The 22,040-nt window shown below is 39.9% G+C and overlaps 1 protein-coding gene across 2 annotated transcripts in view; it reads left to right on the top strand.

The window, feature by feature from the left end:
- Positions 1-22,040, top strand: part of RBM6 (RNA binding motif protein 6) — a 106,205-nt gene that overhangs the window by 17,846 nt on the left and 66,319 nt on the right. The window contains exons 2-5 of one of the 2 annotated variants that reach the window (XM_060161817.1): positions 1,779-1,887; positions 5,959-7,237; positions 9,103-9,192; positions 10,479-10,548. In XM_060161817.1, coding sequence (XP_060017800.1) covers positions 1,844-1,887; positions 5,959-7,237; positions 9,103-9,192; positions 10,479-10,548 — 1,483 coding nt within the window. In that variant the 5' untranslated portion in view covers positions 1,779-1,843. Of the gene's footprint in view, positions 1-1,778; positions 1,888-5,958; positions 7,238-9,102; positions 9,193-10,478; positions 10,549-22,040 lie in introns of those variants that run through there. The other variant, XM_060161819.1, reaches the window with a different exon arrangement.

The following is a 22,040-nucleotide window of genomic DNA, read 5'->3' as shown; positions in this document are numbered from 1 at the left end:
CACCAACAAAAATAAGAGAAAGAAAAACTCACCTCTCTTTGTTTTTGCAGATTGGTTCTGTGCTGGAGCCATTCCTTCAACACTTAGCTAGGCTTGCTCTGAACCTAGAGATCAGCCTGAGGTGAAAGCTTAGAGTCTTCTCAGGTTTTGTCTGATCATGTGTCTGGGTATGCTTGTGGTGTTCTAAATTTTCTCATATACATGGTGCCTTGGAATGTCCTAACTCCCCAAAGTGTTTTCACCCCAACCTCTCCATATCTGTGAGTCTGTAGTCTGCTTTGCAGCTTTTATTAGCAGTGCCTGCGCTTTTCCCCCCAGAGTTCTGAGTTAGGTAAAACAGAGGCAAGTACCTTGCATCAGTTCTTCAGATAGCCCCCATACAGATTAGAACAGATGTACACAATAATTTACAAATCAGGTTTCCCTTGGGTTTAGGGAGGGAGCTGAAAACTGGGCTGCCTTCAAGACAAGAACCACTGCCATGCTGGGGTGGGGGTGGGGCAAGGATCAGTAAAAACACCAAAAAACTTTGCTATTATTTTGAGGATGACTTTTTCATTTTTTATTCTTTTTAAAAAATATTTATTTATTTGGCTGCGCCTGGTCTTAGTTGCGGCTCGTGGGATCTTTATTATGGCACGTGGGATCTTTGTTGCGACATTCGGCATCTAGTTCCGCTGACCAGGGATCGAACCCAGGCCCCCTGCGTTGGGAGCGCCGGATCTTAACCACTGGACCACCAGGGAAGTCCCGAGGATGACTTTTTCTTGACTGAGTGTTCAGTTGGTTGTTGTAAAGCTTTGACTGTTTTCTAAAGCTACAACAAAGTTGGTTCAGACTGCTTGTTTTTTGATGTTTCTGTTGAGGAATGAGGCTTTGGAATTTCATAGTCTGCTGTTTCACTGACATGTGGGTTGTGTTTTCACTCTCTTGATAGTGTACTTGGATTCAGAAAAGTTTTCAATTTTGGTGAAGTCTACTTTATTTTTTCTTTCGTTGTCATAGTAAGAAACCATTGCCAAATCCAAGGTCATAAAAGTTTGCCTCTTTTGGGGAATTCCCTGGTGGTCCAGTGGTTAGGACTTGGCTCTTTCACTGCCTGGGCCCAGGTTCAGTCGGGGAACTAGGCTCCCACAGGCCTCGTGGTATGGCCAAAAAAAAAAAAAAAGTTTGCCACTTTTTTAGTAGCTGGAGCACAGGTCCTGTGATGACTTCTCAGCCTTAGGTTACATGCCCATCTTCAAAGCAATCACTGTGGTGAGGTAATAGACTATTCTTGCTTTTTTTTTTTTTTTAATTTTTATTTATTTTTTGGCTGCTCTGCTTGGCATGTGGGATCTTAGTTCCCCCACCAGGGATTGAACTTGTGCCCCCTGCATTGGAAGCTTGGAGTCTTAACCACTGGGCAGCCAGGGAAGTCCCAGTAATAGACTATTCTGATTGGCCAGGCTGAATAGAGTAGGATCAGCTGCACAGACTGGGAGTGGTGTTTATGCTAAGGTGCTATTTCCGAAAAGGAAGATAGAATGGGTGCCAGAAAAATTAGTAAATATATTATGAAGCATTCTTAGTACATTGAGAAGTCGATGGTGCCCTAGAGTGCACATTTTAAATTTAAAATGTATTTTTCTTGCTATAAATAAGCATGTAAATGTTTAAAAGTGACTTCCAAAAGTATACCTGCTGATGTTGTCCCTGATAAGCCAAACAAGAGGAAATTGGTTTATTCTTTACTTCATGTTCCAATGTACTCATTTTTTGTGGTTTGTTTTGTACAGGTACTGTGATAACCAGAGTTTGGTAGCAAGGATCTACTTATTGGACCCTCTTGACATAGAAAGAGATGTGGGGGGATTCTCGATCTGCTAACAGAACAGGACCTTTTCGGTAAGTCTTTAAATTTGAATATTGAAATGTCAGTATTTTAATGATACAGTATAATATTTTTGGCCTACCATAAGGAGGGATATTTTCTAGAAATAGCTCTGATTTTTTAAAAATAGAAACTATTTAAAATTTTTCTAGTCATTTCTAAAGTGATTGTGAGACTAAATACCCAGTGTGCCAAGTGTTTTGTGTTTTAGCATTTTTAAAAGCATTAACAAAATCCCCCAATTTCTAAAAATATTTTTTGTCTCTTTTAGCAAAGTCATACATATTTGATTAATAAGGAAAGCTAGTAAAAAATGTACATAAATGTATGTAAATGTTTCATTAAATTCAGTAATTTATGTCTAGAATCCAGAGCTCTGTCTTTCCTGTGACATATTGTGTTTCAGCTACCAAAAGTAGTTCTGAGAAAGAAAAATTACTCGATGCAATTTTCTAAGCTACATTTCAATTTTAAGGATTACTAGGTACAAAGATAAGTGGAGAAGGTGGTATCATTCAGTTGTAAATGGATTATATTTTAGAATTGTGGGAAGTTAATTTCTTATAGCCAGTATAATAAACACTGATGATGGTATTTTAAAACTTTTGCATTGTGTTTACAATTGGAATATGATTGTTATGGCTTTAGTTGGTATATGGCAAAGAAATCTGACCTTTAAAGCTATACATTAAAAAATATTTATGCTCCAGGGAGTTCCCTGGTGGTCCAGTGGTTAGGACTCCATACTCTCACTGCCAAGGGCCTGGGTTCAGTCCCTGGTGGGGGAACTAAAATCCCACAAGCCACGTGGTGTGGCCAAAAAACAAAATTTATGTTCTAATTGAAACTTCTGTTACTAGTAAATTTTCTTTTTGATTGGCAGTCTGCAGGATCTTCTTGTGCAAATTCAACAGATGTTTTATTATTTTGAAGCTTGGGGTTCCAATGAAAAATTAAGGGAGAGAACTAAGTTTTAAAAAAATCCGTATAGGGCTTCCCTTGTGGCGCAGTGGTTGAGAGTTCGCCTGCCGATGCAGGGGACGCAGGTTCGTGCCCCAGTCCGGGAAGATCCCACATGCCACGGAGCGGCTGGGCCCGTGAGCTATGGCCGCTGAGCCTGCGCGTCCGGAGCCTGTGCTCCGCAACGGGAGAAGCCACAGCAGTGAGAGGCCCACGTACCACAAAAAAAAAAAAAAAAAAAAAATCCGTATAATATTTAGTAAAACTAGTTTCATGAATACAGGGGTCTTTACTTTCTGCTTAACAGTCTTTAAATTAAAGCAGTGGTGGTGATGCTGGTTATGTTTTTCCTTTCACAATATTAAGGTCTGGATCAGTGGTCAACAACAACAAGCTGTACAGCCTGCAGCTTGTTTTTGTTTTATTGGAACATAGCCCTGATCATTCATTTACAAATTGTCTATGGTTGCTTTCATGCTGCAATGGCAGAGTTGAATAGTTCTGACAGAAACTGCAAAGCCTAATGTAATTACTGTCTGACTCTTTATGGGAAAAGTTTGCAGATCCCTAGTCTAGATTAGTGAGTTTGTACTTTAACATTTAAAAATCTCTCCTTTTTACTTATATTTATGGATAATTATTTGTAAGTAAGGCTGTTTCCTGTAAGCCTTCAGGAATTAGGTAACTTTAGCTCTATTGCATCACTTAAAAATTTTTTTCAGAACATTTTCTCTTTGAATTTATTATTTAAAGTTGTATTTCCCCACCTTAATTTTAAATATAAGTCATTACATGCTATTTTTTAAGATCTTTGACCAGAAAGAGACATAGTTTATATAGCATAACTTTTGGGGGGACTAATTTGGGTGAAAAAGGTATCTTGCAGGAAAATAATTTTGTATTCATCTTCTTAAAATTTTTTAAAATTTGGTTGAAAATGATTTTCATAGCCACTGCTATTTTATACTAATAGAAGTGTTTCTTGGATAGTCTACATAAAATACAGTTCTAAGAACCCTAATACAGTGGTTACTCTAGATCTCTTTGATCTTCTCCACCGAAGAGGGTAAGGTAATCCTTAGGGTAGTATTCAAAGACACTGTTGGATGTGTTCTGGTCAGAGAACATGTAGATTTAGATACCTCAGCACTCAGCCTGTGAGTGTCTGCTGAGGCTTAAGTCTTCCTGCAAGCTAACTATTGGGATTTTTTTTTCGTTAATTTTTAAATTTTTTGTCTGTGTTGGGTCTTTGTTGCTGTGCACAGGCTTTCTCTAGTTGTGGCGAGTGGGGCTACTCTTTGTTGCGGTGCACAGGCTTCTCATTGCAGTGGCGTCTCTTGTTGCAGAGCACGGGCTTTAGGTGCGTGAGCTTCAGTAGTTGCGGCGCGTGGGCTTCAGTAGTTCGGCGTGTGGGCTCAATTTTTGTGGCACGCAGGCTCAATAGTTATGGCGCACGGGCTTAGTTGCTCCATGGCATGTGGGACCTTCCTGGAAGAGGGCTCGAACCCGTGTCCCCTGCATTGGCAGGTGGATTCTTAACCACTGCGCCACCAGTGAAGTCCCTAACTATTGGGATTTGAATGATTTTAAATATGGGTGACACCAGAATTAGTGGTAATGTCTTAATTTTAGTGTTATATTGTATTACTTATGAAGAACATTTAAAGTTACTTCTCTTATGATGAACCCCATAGATATAACTAATGTTAATAGGAGCTATTGGAAATTACCATGTTCTGAAAATCCATTAAATATGCATCATTCAACTGTTTAGGTTACTATTGTTAAATTCCTATTACTTTTTGGAAAGGGTTTGGCATTGTAACTGTTTCGCTTGCACTGAGTAACCCAGAAGCAGTTGTCTGTTGAATCTTTCTATAGCAGTGTAGTCTGAGTTCAGAAGGGTCATGTAATAGAACCTGTATATTCTGGAAGGAGAGAACTGAGTTGGACTTGATCTCTTAATACTTTTGTTTTACTGCTAAAAAGCAGGTAACCATTCAGATCATTTCATGTTTTCCTTTTTCATGCCCTTCTCTCCCCTCCCCTTCAAGCTCAGTATCCTAGGTACCTAATTGCCTATTTAAATTCCCTAATCTTTTACCAAAGTCAAAACGTATAAAATGGTCTGGAGCTTAAGACAAAGGGAGGAAGTTAGGTAGTATGAAAGATTGGGCCAATTCTCATTTATCTCTTGAGTTCTGTAAACTGAGAATGTGAATACTATGCTTATTTTAAAATATATTGTATTATCATGAAAAATTAGATGAGGCATTAGAATCTAGAAAATCAGCTTCTTTTTTGGGGACCTGGTGATAATGCTTGAAGGCCTAATGCTCTCTCTAGGTCCCTTTCAGTATTAAGCTCCTGGATGCTGTTGCTTGGTTTAGTCGACTTAACACATGCTTTGTGGCATGATTCATGCTGCCTTCTGAGATACCCTTGAGTAGTTACAATAATAGGACCCAGGTGAGAGCAGTTCTAGGCAGAGCCACTGTAGAACTAGGATTTAGATGCAGCCAGGGCTGATGCTCAGCTGGTGAACACTGGTATACTCCTAGTGATTTACAGCCAGTGTTTCTTCATTTTGGGCCTGCATCCATTCTGACTGGGTGGTGTCCATACTGTGGCTGTAATCAAATATTTTGGAATGTTACTCCTGTATGCACCAATGAGAAAGACACCTCCTGAAACCTACTGTATAAAATTTACAGTGCATTGATTTTTCTGATGTATAGGAATCATCATGCTGATCTTGGAATTCTAAGTTCCCTGGCTATAGGAAATGGAAATTTTTGTAGAGTGTCACCATTGCTAGCTTATCTGGTGTTGCGGATTTTCCCTGTTGCAGGACTGGGTGAAAGCTTTTTCTGCAGCAGTCATGTTGAAAACCTTGTGTTGACTTTCCTCGTGTTCTGAAATGGGAATATAAAAGTTTACTACGCCACTTCGTCTTAAAATAGCAAAACATTGCTGTTTTCTGCAGATCTAGGACCTTGTTACAGAACTCTGCCAAAAAAAAAAAATGTTTACAGAAGAATGTGCTGTGATTAGAGAAGAATATGCTGGTGTGTAGATTTCAAACTCTCTGGACAATATGAATAACACTGTCTTTGTTTCTACAGTGGGAGCCAAGAAGAAAGGTTTGCTCCCGGGTGGAACAGGGATTATCCTCCTCCTCCCCTTAAGAGTCATGCTCAAGAGAGACACTCTGGCAACTTTCCTGGCAGAGATTCACTTCCCTTTGATTTCCAGGGGCATTCGGGGCCTCCCTTTGCAAATGTAGAGGAGCATTCTTTCAGCTATGGAGCTAGAGACGGACAGCATGGTGACTATCGAGGAGGGGAGGGACCTGGACATGATTTCAGGGGGGGAGATTTTTCATCTTCTGATTTCCAGAGCAGAGATTCATCACAGTTGGACTTCAGAAGTAGGGACATACATTCTGGGGATTTTCGCGATAGAGAAGGACCACCTATGGACTATAGGGGTGGGGATGGTACTTCTATGGATTATAGAGGTAGGGAGACATCTCACATGAACTACAGAGACAGGGATGCTCATACTGTTGACTTTAGAGGTAGGGATGCTCCTCCACCTGACTTCAGGGGCCGGGGCACTTATGATTTAGATTTTAGAGGCCGGGATGGATCCCATGCAGATTTTAGGGGAAGGGATTTATCAGATTTGGATTTCAGGGCCAGAGATCAGTCCCGTTCTGATTTTAGGAATAGAGATGTATCTGATTTGGACTTCAGGGACAAAGACGGAACACAGATGGACTTTAGAGGCCGAGGTTCAGGTACTAGTGATCTAGACTTTAGGGACAGGGATACACCACATTCAGATTTCAGAGGTAGACACCGGTCCAGGACTGATCAGGATTTTAGGGGCAGAGAGGTGGGACCTTGTATGGAATTTAAAGATAGGGAGATGCCCTCTGTGGATCCAAATATTTTGGATTACATTCAGCCCTCTACACAAGATAGAGAACATTCTGGTATGAATGTGAACAAGAGAGAAGAATCTGCACATGACCATACAACAGAAAGGCCTGCTTTTGGCATTCAGAAGGGAGAATTTGAGCATTCAGAAACAAGAGAAGGAGAAACACAAGGTGTAGCTTTTGAACATGAGTCTCCACCAGACTTTCAGACCAGCCAAAGTCCACTTCAAGACCAGGACAAGTCACAGCTTTCTGGAGGTGAACAACAGAGTTCAGATGCTGGTATGTTTAAAGAAGAAGGTGGTCTGGACTTCCTTGGCCGGCAAGACACTGATTACAGAAGCATGGAGTACCGTGATGTGGATCACAGGCTTCCAGGAAGCCAGATATTTGGCTATGGCCAAAGCAAGTCTTTTCCAGAGGGCAAAACTTCCCAAGATGCCCAACGGGACCTTCAGGTATGTTAATGGAGTGGATTGCTTTTTTGAATTTTGCTTTTTCGTAAGACTTTTCTGAAGGGTGAAGTGTAGAGTCCAGGACCATTAGTCCAAGGTCTTAACTTTGTACATCCATTAAAAAGCAAGATTTGTATTCAGTGTACATCTCTAGAGAAAGGGCCCTCAGTTCAGATCATATTTTTGATGTGTGTCTCTTCATTATTTTGCTTGATGGTACTGATCGAAATGCTTTGGGATAATTTAGTTTGAAAGTATTTGTCTTTGCGAGTTGGTTCTCTCAACTCTTACACGGTCAGGCCTGTGGCTGTTTAGGGCTCATTTTCTTATTTAAACTCATTTAGAGGATACCTAGGATATAGAGATAGAGAATACCTAGTTATGAGGCGGTGATATTAATGTTGCAAGTATTCTATTGAAGCTAACTTAATTGACTTAAATGTTGAATTTCTGTATGTATAATGTATAATCTAATGTATATATAATCTAAGCGAGGAGAATTATGTTTGCAGTTGGACATTGAAAATATTATCTTTTAAAATAGGTATTACCCATCTCTATTGAAGTTTCTGTTATTTTGGACAGTAATTCTAAGACATGCTAACCAAATAATGGATTTTGAGAATGTTAGAGGCGGATGGCCATATAATTTATTGTTCAAGTCAGGACACTTTCAAGAGTAAAAGAGGGGGCTTCCCTGGTGGCGCAGTGGTTGAGAGTCCGCCTGCCGATGCAGGGGACACGGGTTCGTGCCCCGGTCCGGGAAGATCCCACATGCCGCGGAGCGACTGGGCCCGTGAGCCGTGGCCGCTGAGCCTGCGCGTCCGGAGCCTGTGCTCCGCAATGGGAGAGGCCACAACAGTGAGAGGCCCATGTACCGCAAAAAAAAAAAAAAAAAAAGAGTAAAAGAGGACACTATTTGTAATTGTGCCAGGAGAGTAGGCATAACTGGGAGGTGTGGTCACATAGTTATAGGAGACTTTTTTTTCCCAAAAGTTAAACCCTTTTTATAACTGTTGAAATGAAAGAGGATCAGTTAGATCTGAGACTTTTTGTGTGTGTGTTGTATGCGGGCCTCTCACTGTTATGGCCTCTCCCGTTGCGGAGCACAGGCTCTGGATGCTCAGGCTAAGCGGCCATGGCTCACGGGCCCAGCCGCTCTGCGGCATGTGGGATCTTCCCGGACCGGGGCATGAACCCGCGTCCCCTGCATCGGCAGGCAGACTCTCAACCACTGCGCCACAAGGGAAGCCCTGAGAGCTGAGACTTTTGTGAATATGGAAAATGCAGATTTCTCTGAATTGTACTGTTAAGTTATATTGTCAGATGACACCTTTTGACTGTTCTGGAATTTGTTTATAGATGACATCTTTGATAAGTGACATCTGGTTTTATTTATTTATTTGCTGTTTTCTCATTCAGGAAAAGAAAATTTTAGTTTTGAGAATCTAGGTGATTTTTTTTCCTGTTTATAAAAGTCATATTCAGTGTTGTTTCTCTTAATTTTCTGCTTTACTATTTTAAAATTCCCTCAATGACCATGGGTCTTAGCACACTTGTATTCTAATGATTTGAAATCAAATTTTGGGGGAATTCCCTAGCAGTCCAGTGGTTAGGACTCAGTGCTTTCACTGCTGGGGCCCAGCCTCAATCCCTGGTCGGGGAACTAAGATCCCATGAAAAAAAAAAAAAAGAAAGAAAGAAATCAAATTTTGGAACTCAGAAAAATAGACAATTATAATTTTTCATATCTTCATATGATGTAAGTCATTTTGATTTTTGATCCTGAGTACCTGTATTTCATGTTGTTTCATTTTGCGCATTAACATGTATTTGTTTCTAAAATAATTTTTTATTCTGGATTCAAGGATCAAGATTATAGGACTGGCCCAAGTGAGGAGAAACCAAGCAAGCTTATTCGATTAAATGGGGTGCCTGAAAATGCATCAAAAGAAGAGGTAAGGCTTATTTTCTTTTTTCCTTTTCCTTTCTTTTCATCAATTAAAATTGTTTTTTTAACTTTTTATTTTGAAAAATTGTAGATTCCCAGGAAAGCGTAAAGAAATATTCAGGGAAATCTTGATTATCCTTCACCCAGCTTTCTCCTGCCCATCCCCCAGTGTCAACATCTTGTATTACTGTAGTACAGTAGCTAAACCAGGAATTTGGCTTTGGTGTAATCCATAGAGCTCATTCATTTTTCACCAGTTACACATGTACTCAACTGAGGTGAGGTTTGTTAAAAAAAAAAAAAAAATTATGACAAATGATTGCTGTCCTTAGGCCTGATAATCGTCCTTTAGGGGATGATCCAAGATGCAGTTACATAAAGATACATAAAGATGCAGTTTATTGACAGTAGTAAAAACTGGGATCTGCCTAACTCCTCAGTGGTAAAGGACTTGGTGACTAAACTATGGATGACCTTAAGGAAGAGTTTGGTCAGAATATACAACACAGAGCAGACAGTGCCTTACTCTGTATTAGGCAGTGTGTGATGTTTACAAGCATTAGTTCATTTAATTATCACAACATCCTATGAAACACATACTCTTTATTCATTCATTCCAAATATTAAGCACTATTTTATTCCAGGCAGTGTTCTAGGCACTGAGTGATATAGCAGTGAACATTATGAAGTCACTGCTTCCATGGATAATAAAAAATAAGCAAAAAAAAAAAAAAATTAAGCAGTGATAAATGCCCTGAAGGAAACTAAAGTAAGGGTTTAGAGCATCATTGGGGTATAGGCTATTTTAGATTGGGTAGTTCGGGAAGACATCACTGAGGAAGTGACATTTGAGCCCAGGCCTGAATGCAAGTGAGAGAACAGTCCATTTGAAAATGGGGAGAAGAACTGACCAGGCTGAGGGAGTTCAGGTGCCATGGCCCTGGACTGGAAAGAGCTCAGTGCATCATCTTATGTTTAAAAGATGAGAATCCGGATGCTGAAAGGTTACACAGCACATGAGCAGGAGACGCTTGGAATACAGGCAGTCTGATTTCAGAGCTTGAGTTCTTGAGGTTATGCTCTTCTGCTTTTTTTATGTACTTGAGAATTTTTAAATAATTATGTTCTACTTATTCAGCAGTTTTTGAATGCCTGGAGTGTGTATGGCTCAATTTTGCCTTTGTAAAGTAATCATAGCTTTAAATTATGTAGAATAAAAGCCACTAGGGGAAATATAATATTCAGTATTTGATTATGATGTGTATCATTACTGTACATACCATATTCTTGCAGATTCTTAATGCCTTTCGGACTCCTGATGGCACGCCTGTAAACGACTTGCAGTTGAAGGAGTATAACACAGGTGAGTTTCATGACTTGCATGCAGCCTTGGGTTAGGAAGAGTCTTTGTCAGATCTCTGCATCTTGAGCTACTCAAAATTTTTTTAAGAAACCATAGTTAAGATTTTCGGAAGTCTCCTGTTGATGCCTTCAAATAACAGCCAGCTTTAGTGTTAGCTGTGGTTCTTTGTGGATGTTCTTCCACACATGGGCAATAAGGATGCATGTTCCAGTTCTTCTGAGTGCCTGTGAGATATAAAGTGAGTGTTGTAGCATTTGTCCCCAAATATATTTTATATAATTGAATCATTAAACTTACTGCTTATGTTCTTCATGGTGGTGGAATGTTTACGTTTGAGCCTGGTAAGATTTTAATTATCTTACTATATGTAAACTTTTACATTTCATTTCTTCAGCGTGGAATTGTCAACTTTCCAGAGAAATTGTACAAATTAGTGGTTTCTTGAAATTTTAGTCTTATTCTGCGAACAGACTCCTGCAACAGCTATTTTGTTGAAACCCATGAATAGATCCAGAAGAGCTTTCTTTTTGACCTCTGTTCTGTGGTCTGAACTGCTGATTAGACTTTCAGAATATCCTTCTAGTATTTTAGAGTACCAGGTTTGGTCAGTTTCTTCAAATCTTATTACAGAAAAAGTAATCAAAAGTGAAATGCCATGCACTCAAGGTATTGGACCAATATTTTTAGGACTACACATATGAAATGGTTTAAAAAGGTAATATTTAAGTGATCTATTTTGCAGAATTTTAAATTGAAGTAGAGCATTAGTCTTTTCACAAAACTTAGAATTTCAGTAATTCATGTTAAAGAACTCTTCAAGTAAGAGTAAGCCGTATTTTTGAGTAGTTTACTTTTAAACAGTTTACCATGGAATAAAATTTTTGCATTAACTAGATAGCTTCTTTCGATTGGTTCTACAGAGGAAAACTATCCACAAATTTCAAGCACAAATAAATTTTTGTGCTTGAAATAATCTGGTGTTTGAGTTAAGTACAGAATTTTTTTTTCTGTAATTTGACAACAAACTCAGAAGCATTATTTCTCAGAAAGGTATTGTTCCTTTGTTTTAAATATGTCAACTCTAAATTTTTGGAAACATGACTAAGAGTAGTTAAGTTGTTTTTGCACACCACTTTTTTGGCAGGGAGGGGCGTGTGTCTCATACATACTTTCTTGATTTACTATTAACTTTGGGAATTAAAAATAGAATTTATAGGCTGCTGTTGCTTTTTGACTCATAGGGCAATAATTTCAGCTTTTATGTTGTTTCATGAGCTGTGCTTTCGTTAAGTATTGGTATTTTTAGGAAAAAGACATGTCTTGATGTTTAAATAGCAGCAATTGCAGTTCTTCCATTTCTGTAGTAGTCATTGACTTTCTATGTGTATTGTCAGATTTATTAGCAGAGTAAAACCTACATTAACTTACATGGTTCACAGAGGGAGTTCTTAAATTTCCTGGCTGTGGTAACTATTAAAATTGTAGCTGGCACACCAGAGATATTGATACGAATGTGAAATCATTCAAGACAGGACAGTGGTTTAAAAAAAAAAATCAGCTTTCAGGAAATGCACTTTTCTTGGCATTTTAATATATGAAGTGATAGTGTAATAAGAAAATATATATGCACATACATATATGTGTATATATATATATACCTTTTGAAATGAATGGATTGGATTACCAGTCCCATGTTATCCATATTACATCACTGTGTGGCAAGTAGAATGAACTTTTTAAATTATCAGTCAGATCATGTTATTCCCCTGCCTAACACCCTTTAACACCTTTCCATCTCAGTTGGAAGAAATTCCCAACTTCTTGTTTTGACTTACACAGTCTTGCATGAGTTTGCCCTTGGCTGTTTGTCTGACCTCATCCCATACTGCTCTCCACCTTTCTTATTATACTGTAGCCACACTGAGTCTTTCTCTAGTCCTTGGCGAATAAAGACTTCTTTCTCTGTCAAGGCCTTTGCACTGCTCTTCCCACTGATCCTCACTTGTCTTTTGGGGTTTAGCTCTTGACTTCAGTTTCAACTCTCAGAGGCCTTGCCTCACCATCCAATCTAAAATCACTCCTCAGTCATTTTTTATTGTATCTTGGTTTGTCATCATAGGATTTATCACTTTGATATTTTTCTCAGCGGTTTTGTGTGTCTTATTCCTCTCACTAGAGAGTTAGCTCCATGATAGCAGGAGCCTCGTCTGTCTTGTTTCCTCCTGTTTACCCAGTTCTTGACACTCTGCCAGGCCCTGATGGGTTCCCAGCATGCCTGGAATGATTAACGTGGTGTATGTGGAGTAATGTATATGGAGAGCAGCTGTGGTCTCCTTTCAGGTGAGGTGCATTAAAGGGTAGTTTAGGTTTCACAGCCGTGCACTCTTATATATCTGCTGAAGAACATACCTTGAAACAATCAGATGTTCTGAGAACTTTAACATTTACTTGTTCAAAGGTTTTGTGTGAATTTTAGTAGAAATGGTGTCTTTTATAAATGGCAGTCAATTTTTTAGGCTAGGATAACCTGCAGAGACCATGTAGGATGGATGTTGATCATAAGAGGGGGATTGTGGGGTAGAGTTCATCCTTTTAGTTGATGTATTGGGGAGCTAGTCTGTAACAGAGAAAACATTAATGCCTCTTCACTGACTCAAGTAATATCAGTTTAATTTTTGTCTCATTTAGAGCTGTGTAAGTACAGGGCCACAACTTCTATCCAAAATCTGTGGGATCAGATGAATTTATGAATTTTTTTGAATATAGAAAGGTAATGTGGTACATAGCTCATACATGAATTATTTCTCCCGGTGGGATGTGTATCAGACGTAATACTTCTGCAGCAAAATGAATATTCTTACTAAGAAGATGACTATAAAGAGACTAAGTGTAGTATATAGATCAAGATTTGTCTCCAAATGACTTCACTGAAAATTTACCAAAAACTTGGTATTTAGGAGATATTTAGATTTTGGAATTGCAGATAAGGGACTGTGAACCTACACATATTGTGTACGTTTGAGTTTTTCTATTGCCATGTGCAAATATATAATAACCCTATTAGTTGTAAAAGTACCTTGACTTACATGATTATATTCCTGGGGAAAGTACCAGGAATGAAATGTCTTTTGGTGACTGAGCAAATAAACTCTGATATACACATACAATGGAATACTACTCAGCAGCAAAAATGATGAAACTATGTGTGCATGTAATAACATGGATGAATCTCAAAGGCATTATGCTAAGTGAAAGAAACTAGACTCAAAAGGCTACATACTGCCCTGAAAAGAAATAAAGTACTGATACATGCTACAACTTGAATGAACCTTGAAAACATTATGCTCAGTGAAAGAACCAGGCACAAAAGACCACATATTGTCTGATTGCATTTATGTGAAATATCCAGAATAGGCATATCTGTAGAGACCGAAAATGGATTGGGTAGTTTGGTGGTTGTTAGGGGCTGGAGAAGAGGGAAAAGGGGAGTGACTGCTTAATGGGTATGGGGTTTCCTTTTGGGGTGATAAAAATGTTCTTCTGGAACTAGATAGTGCTGATGGTTGCATAACACGGTGAATGTACTTAATGTCACTGAATTGTACACTTTAAAATGGTACATTTTATGTTCTCTGTACTTGATTATAATTTTAAAAAATACTGCATACTGTATGATCCTATTTATATGACATTCTGGAAAAAGAAAAATTATAGTAATAGAAGATAGTGGTTGCCAAGGTATTGGGGGAGGAGTTGACTGTAAAATGGAAGCATAAGGGAATTGGGGGGCATAATGGAACTGTTTTATATATTGATTGTGGCAGTGGTGTATCAATGTTAAATTCACTGAAGTTGGTAACTACTGTGGTTATGTAAGAGAACATCCTTATTCTTAGGAAATACACAGTGAAGTTTTTAGAAGTAAAGGACCATGATGTATGCAGTTTTCTCTCATGGGGTTTAGAAAAAAATTTTGATGAATATGGAGAAGCAAGGGAGTAGATATGACAGCATGTATCAATAGATGAAACTGGTAATGGGCATATGAGTGTGTTCTTTGTACTGTTCTTGCAACTTTTTTTGTAACTTGGAAATTATTTCCAATAAAAATGTGAAAAACTGACATAAATCTGATGTATCCTATTTTAAAACAATCAGCAGAAATCTCGCAAGATAAAGACTACAATGAACTATTTCTGTCAACAAACTATAGAGCAGTGGTCCTCAGAGTGGATCCTGGACCAGCAGTGTCAGTACTACCTCTCACTTGTTAGAAATACATATTTTCAGATTCCTTTCTAGTCCTTCTGAATCAGGAACTCTGGGGGTGGGGCCTACCAATCTCTGCTTTAACAAGCCCTCCATGCGATTTTTTTTTAATGCTTATTTTATGTACTTATTTGGTTGTGCCGGGTCTTAGATGCGGCAGGCAGGCTCCTTAGTTGTGGCATGTGAACTCCTAGTTGCAGCATGCATGTGGGATCTAGTTCCCCGATCAGGGATCAGACTGGGGCCCCCTGCATTGGGAGTGTGGAGTCTTAACCACTGTGCCACCAGGGAAGTCCCTCCATGCGATTTTTTTTTTTTTTTTTTGCGGTACACGGGCCTCTCACTGTTGTGGCCTCTCCCGTTGCGGAGCACAGGCTCCGGACGCGCAGGCTCAGTGGCCATGGCTCACGGGCCCAGCCGCTCCACGGCATGTGGGATCTTCCCGGACCGGGTCACGATCCTGTGTCCCCTGCATCGGCAGGCGGACTCTCAACGACTGCGCCACCAGGGAAGCCCCCTCCATGTGATTTTTGATGCACCTTGAATTGTGAGAATGATTGCATTCGATTATTTGTTTATAGTCTTTATTCTAGAACTTTTTTGCACCGTTTAAAATAGACAGTAAGCAAGTGGACCTTCAGTAAGTAGAAAAGCCTAATGCATATGTGCCTTAGGAGCCCATGGCAGGGCCTTGCCTACCTGATATCAGTTCTCCTGTACAGAGCTGGGGCAGGAAGTGGAGTAGTGTTGATGTTATTTTATGTTCTTAGTTGTTCTTTCTGTTTATGTAGCATACTTCCTCCAGAGGTCTTGGAATGGTTGTAGATGTTCTCATTCTCACAGTGTTTTTCTGATATTTGAATGCAGACAGAACTGCTGTTGATTTTTAGATGGACTTGAATACTGACAGTATAAAGCTTGCTGTGATTTTTTTCCCAAAGGAATTTGTATCATTTAAGTAAAAACAATATAGCTTATGGATTATGTTTCCTAATAAGTCTCAGACATAGAAAGTAACTCTCTTACAGTAAACTACAGTACTACAGAATTGTTTTAGTACTGCTTCATTAAGTAGTGTCAGAAAGTTAGAAGGTTAATAGGGTGGTGTTAGTAGGAAGAAGCAATATCTTGCTTTGATTCTGTCAGTGTTCATATAGTGAGTGGACACAGTTTTTGTGACCCTGTGAAGGAAATTTCTTCTTAGGAAGTAAGCATTTGCAGCAACCGAGTCACTTGGTCTCGTACCCTAGCATTTTGGGTATATTGAAAGTGTCAGAGGCTCTCTGCATTTATTAAGGGAATAGGCTCACATCCTTTCATTTTTCACAATTGAAATGGTTTGAGTTTTTTACATCTGTGTTGATGAAACAGAAGTGCCTTCCTTAAGAAAAGAAAAAACTCTAAGAGAATCTTGCAGTTTAGGGCAGAAATCCATTGTGAAATGGGTTGACATGGATGATACAAAACATGCATAGTTTATGGTATTCCAGATGGAGTAGCTCAACATCATTTAGAAAAAATATAGTTGGAAAATGCAAATACACATTTTTGGGTTTTTTTCCTGGCACTTACAGAATAGACAAGTAAAACTTTTAGTTCTTAGGGGAAAACTGACAAATCAGAAAATATCACACTTACTTGTCACATCTCTAAAACTACAGAAGATCTTTTCAGCCAGGAGACTTACTGGGTTTGGTACCACATTTGGGGAGGGTGTTTACAGATGAGCCTTAAGGAAAGGTGGCTGAGCTTTAAAAATAAGAATGTCTGGAAAGCCAAGAGGCACTTTTTAGGGCTGGGTGGGTCTTGTGGAGGCAGTGGATGGACTCTATGGCTGAATGGAGAACAGTACACCTGGAGAAGAATCCTGTGATGCGGTCCTAGAGGGATCAGGTGAACTGGGGAGAGGTGCTGGAACTAGGGTTAATTTTAGTCATCCTTGGCATTACCTGGGGATTGGTCTTGTTTATTTCATTTTTAACGTTTCCCACCCCAAAGACTTTGAGTAGAAGGTCCTGTTAGAGAATATGGATGTTTTGTGACTCTTACCCTCACTTTAAGGGATTACCTCTCCTGAGAGATTACCTTGGTGTAGACTCTGGAAATGGACAACTTGGCTAAGTACCATGAGCGGAGACATGAGCGAGTTGTCTCTGATGATGATGTATTCTGAACCTCATTAGGTGGTGTGGTACTTACTGCAGAATAGGGGCTCACTGGACTATTGGGAACGATAGCTTGAGGTCCCTGTAGAATTTATAGGAGCAGTAAGGCACTAAGGTTTAGTGACTAAGGGAAGTTTGAGTTTAGGTCTGTCAGCTAGTAAGGGGAGGGGTAGCCTAAGAGGATATAAGTATGTTTTCAGGGCTTGGTCAGGGCTGGGTACTTTTGAGGGTTTGTTGCTGACTTTAAAGTAGAATCCCAGTACTGTTTTGGAAAGCAAGACTTTATAATTTCTGGTTTTACTTAATCTTTTTCTTTGGGGTAGTTAACTTTCCTAACACTTAAGATGAAACTCATTTTGTATTCTGGGAGCTGGCTTATTCTTCAATTTAAGCTTCCTTATTAAAACCCCTTAAGTTAGCAAGGATGGTTAATGGTAGTTTGCAGCCCTGGTAGGGAAGTTTTAATATTTTTATTGACTTTTTTATTGGGCTCCCTGCATGCTACCTTTCCTTGGGGCTTTTGGGTGTCGAGTCTTTTTTTTTTAATATGGTATTAATTGATTGATTGATTGATTAATTTATTTATTTATGGCTGTGTTGGGTCTCCGTTGCTGCGCGCGGGCTTTCTGTAGTTGCGGCGAGCAGGGGCTACTCTTCGTTGTGGTGCGCGGGCTTCTCATTGCAGTGGCTTCTCTTGTTGCGGAGCACGGGCTCTAGGCACGCAGGTCAGTAGTTGTGGCTCATGGGCTCTAGAGCTTCTCACTGCAGTGGCTTCTCTTGTTGCGGAACAGGGGCTCTAGGCACACAGGTCAGTAGTTGTGGCTCACAGGCTCTAGAGCGCAGGCTCAGTAGTTGTGGTGCACGGGCTTAGTTGCTCTGCAGCATGTGGAATCTTCCTGTACCAGGACTCAAAACCTGTGTCTCCTGCGTTGGCAGGCAGATTCTTAACCACTGCGCCACGAGGAAGTCCTGGGTATAGAGTCTTAATCTGGATCTGAGAATGGGACATCTTTCGCAACCCAAGGCATCACTTTATTCATAAGCAGGGACCACCAGCTTGGCAGTTTTTGGTTGGTAGACTATGTAGCATTGGAGGTCTCTATCTAAACCACACAGGACATCTGTAGGTAGAACAGACAGGTGACAGTATAGCATGACAGTGATGAGCAGATGCCTTAATTGGCAAGTTATATTCTCTTCCCTAGAACTATTTGGCTGAGATGGAATTTGCCTCTCTGAAATGCAGAAGGTGTTTGAACTCTGTTTATAGCCCTGTGTCAGTTCACTGCCTTTCTGAGTTCCTCACTCTTCTTTAGGTAGAATTGCTATAGTCCTCACTTGTCTTTTTGGTCAAATGCTTAGGTGGCTTTGGCCGAATCTTAGTTTGTATAAGGCTGTATGGGGTTTCCTGTGCCTTTTGGTAGTTAGAAGAATTCACTGAAGAGTTCCCTCTGATGGGGTAGCAAGAAGAAAAGAGTCGTTAATCAGCCTGCATAGTGCAGGAGCCTGCTTGAGTCCCAGCTTCAGTCCAGGGAGGAAAAGTCATTTATACAGTTACCTTCAATGGGAAGTAGATAGAGGCCATCCATAAAAACTATTTATGGGATTTAAAGTACATTGGCTTCTTCCTTTAACTTTCCCCTTGCAGAACATCTGATTTGTACTCGCCCTTTCTAGCTTACATTCTCTACCCTCAGAATGTAAATTAAAGCAATTTTCCCCTACTTCCATGTTTCTTACTTAGGTTATCACTTAGGTCTTCTATCTAATTTAAATACAAGCCTCTTAGGAACTATTTGGTGGTAATGGTTACACTACTTTGTGAATACACTACTGAATTGTACACTACTGAATTACACTACTTTGTGAATATACCACTGCATTTTATGGTATGTGAATTACATCTCAATTTTAAAAAATAAGCCTTCTTGAAAACTGGTTGACAACTTCTAGAGGCAACAGGATTAAAAGAGAATAACACCTAAGTGAATGCTTGAAGGTAATCACTGGTCAAAGAGATCAGCAAATAAAGTGATGTCCCCTGAGTTTCAGAGAAGTAAAATAAATCAAGACTTTTCATGGGTATTATAGGAAATGATCAGACAAGAAGTAGAGAAAAATGCATACAGATGGACCTTTTTTGTGTGCTTTCTGGAAGGCTCATTGTACCTCTGTTCCAATGCATTTTTTTTTTAAATAAACATGATCCAACTATATGCTGTCTATGAAAGACTCACTTTATTTTATTTTTTATTATATTTTTTTATTTTTGGTTGTGTTGGGTCTTCGTTGCTGTCCACGGGATTTCTCTGGTTACGGCGAGCGGGGGCCACTCTTCGTTGCGGTGCAAGGGCTTCCCATTGCAGTGACTTCTCCCGTTGGGAGCACGGGCTCTAGGCATGTGGGCTCAGTAGTTGTGGCGCACAGGTTTAGTTACGCTGCGGCATGTGGGATCTTCCTGGGCCAGGGCTCGAACCCATGTCGCCTGCATTGGAAGGCAGATTCTTAACCACTCCGCCACCAGGGAAGCCCCCAATGCATATTTTTTAAAAAGAATATTTCAACCTCTAAAAATGTAGTTGGGTTGTAAGAATTTGTAAATTCTCAGAGAGAAGCTGTTTTCTACATAGGAGACCTTTGGAGGCCTTGAAGGTCTTGGTTATTTCAGTCTCAGTATTGGGGAAGTTTCTCTACTATTTCTCCTTACTAAAAGAGGGCTGCTTTGCCTTCAGGGGAGTTTTTAAATGATCTGGAGCACTTTGAGATGTTTAGAGTGGTCTGAAATGTGACTTCCAAACCACCTCAAAATGTACCTTAGGAACCAGGATAGGGGAAATGGTAATATTTCATTTGTAGAACTTAGTCCTGGCTCTGTTGAAAGAATGTTAGTTTTGTTGTGGTATTGCCTCTTTTGGTTTTGTGGGGCCTACTGTTTTTTGTTTCTGTTTTTTTTTTTGCGGTATGCAGACCTTTCACCGTTGTGGCCTCTCCCGTTGCGGAGCACAGGCTCCGGACGCGCAGGCTCAGCGGCCATGGCTCACGGGCCCAGCCGCTCCGCGGCATGCGGGATCTTCCCAGACCGGGTCACAAACCCGTGTCCCCTGCATCGGCAGGCAGACTCTCAACCACTGCGCCACCAGGGAAGCCCTTGTTTTTGTTTTGACCACGATTTTAAAAACTAGATTTGGACTGGAAAGAGAAAAAAAAAGATATTTATTGGCTTGGTTTATATCTTTCATGGTTCATTCAGTTGTTTTAGGGGCAGGGGGAACAGGAAAAACAAAGTAAAACAAAACAAAAAATTCCTTTCATGTTTATTTGAATGCCCACCAGTGCTTTTGAGTTTATCAGAAATGAATGTTGGTTGTCACAGTCGTCAGATACATGTTAGAAAATCCCATGGTACAGGAGTTGGGGTGGGAGCTGCTGAATAGTACTTCATAGCTCTCTGGTGAGGGAAAGTGACTAGATAAGATGATTTTAATTTTATTTATTTATTTTTTAACTGAAGTATAGTTGATTTACAATGTTGTGCCAGTCTCTGCTGTACAGCACAGTGACTCAGTTATATACATATAGACATTCTTTTTTAATATTCTTTTCCATGATGGTTTATCAGAAGTATTGAATATAGTCCCCTGTGCTATACAGTAGGACCTTGTTGTTTAGATAACATCATTTTCAAAAATGAATCAAATGTCCCTGACAGGGTAGGAAAATCATTGCTTAATAAATGAAGCTTAAGCTTCATTAGTTTTTTCCTAATAACCGAGCAATTGAATTTGTGTCACAAATTAAATGATTTCCTGCCTTTGCTTGTCTTCAAATCAAAGAAGAAAATATTAGCCAAGCTACAAAAATTCCTGGTAGCAATGTGTGAGGTTATGTGTGAATTGGTGGTTAAATAATATTTGTGTAAGTATTGGAATATGTTTCTTCAACCTGAAAGTATTAGTTAACATTAGTTAACATGTATGTGCTAACTTTGGAAATAAAATATTGGATGAGTAGATCCTCTCAAGAAATTTTTGTCAAAAATTCTGACATACTTAATTTTAATTTCTAAAACTATGCAGTGGTGTTATGTTGAGGGAGTAGAGTGTTCTGTTTGTATAATTGTAAGTAATTTAAAATTCTATATTTTTTAGAAAATTTTTCATTTTAGCTTTCACATTAATATCAAGTCCTAGAAAGTGCTCACCTTGTTTATCAGACAATGAGTATGTTTGACAATGTACAAGCATATCTGATGAAAGGTTTTGGTAAATCTTAATCAAGAATAGTCCTGTATTTTATTTATTTATTTTTAAAATTATTATTATTATTTTTTTGCGGTACGCGGACCTCTCACTGTTGTGGCCTCTCCTGTTGCGGAGCACAGGCTCCGGACGTGCAGGCTCAGCGGCCATGGCTCACGGGCCTAGCCGCTCCGCAGCATGTGGGATCTTCCCGGACCGGGGCATGAACCCGTGTCGCCTGCATCGGCAGGCGGACTCTCAACCACTGAGCCACCAGGGAAGCCCAGTCCTGTATTTTAAAATGGCTGCATGGAGGACAAGTGCTGTCAGTAAGTTAGCAGCAATACAGGGGCAGCTGTCTCATCTTTAGTCCCTGAGAGTGCTTTGTAATAGAAGCACAGGGGTACTGAAATGTATTATCTCATGCACCCCTGAAACCACCCTGCAAAGGAGTTACCATCATTGCTACTTGGCATATGAGATAACCCAAGCCCAGAGAGAAGTGCCTTGCCTGAGGGCACATGATGAATTAGCTGTAGCTTCTTGCCTATGTACATAACTGTAGAAGTTACTTCGTGTGTTGCTCCAGTGAAGATACTCGTTACAAGTGATGTGGCGTTGACTGAGCGCCACCGCGTGCCGGGTATTATGCTAGTGTTGGGTGTACAGAAATGAAAATATCCCCCTCCCCCACTTAGTCTGGGACCTCTATTGTTCTGGCATCATCTCTCTGCATGGGCAGTTTGCTTCAGCATTGATGCTACTCCTCTCTTGGGTGATCCTTTTGCCACTCCTGTACCATCTTTCCTGTCAGGTTGGA

This window comes from Lagenorhynchus albirostris, chromosome 10, assembly GCF_949774975.1.
Source record: "Lagenorhynchus albirostris chromosome 10, mLagAlb1.1, whole genome shotgun sequence".
Lineage (NCBI taxonomy): Eukaryota > Metazoa > Chordata > Mammalia > Artiodactyla > Delphinidae > Lagenorhynchus > Lagenorhynchus albirostris.
This window is presented reverse-complemented; position numbering and strand designations above follow the sequence as displayed.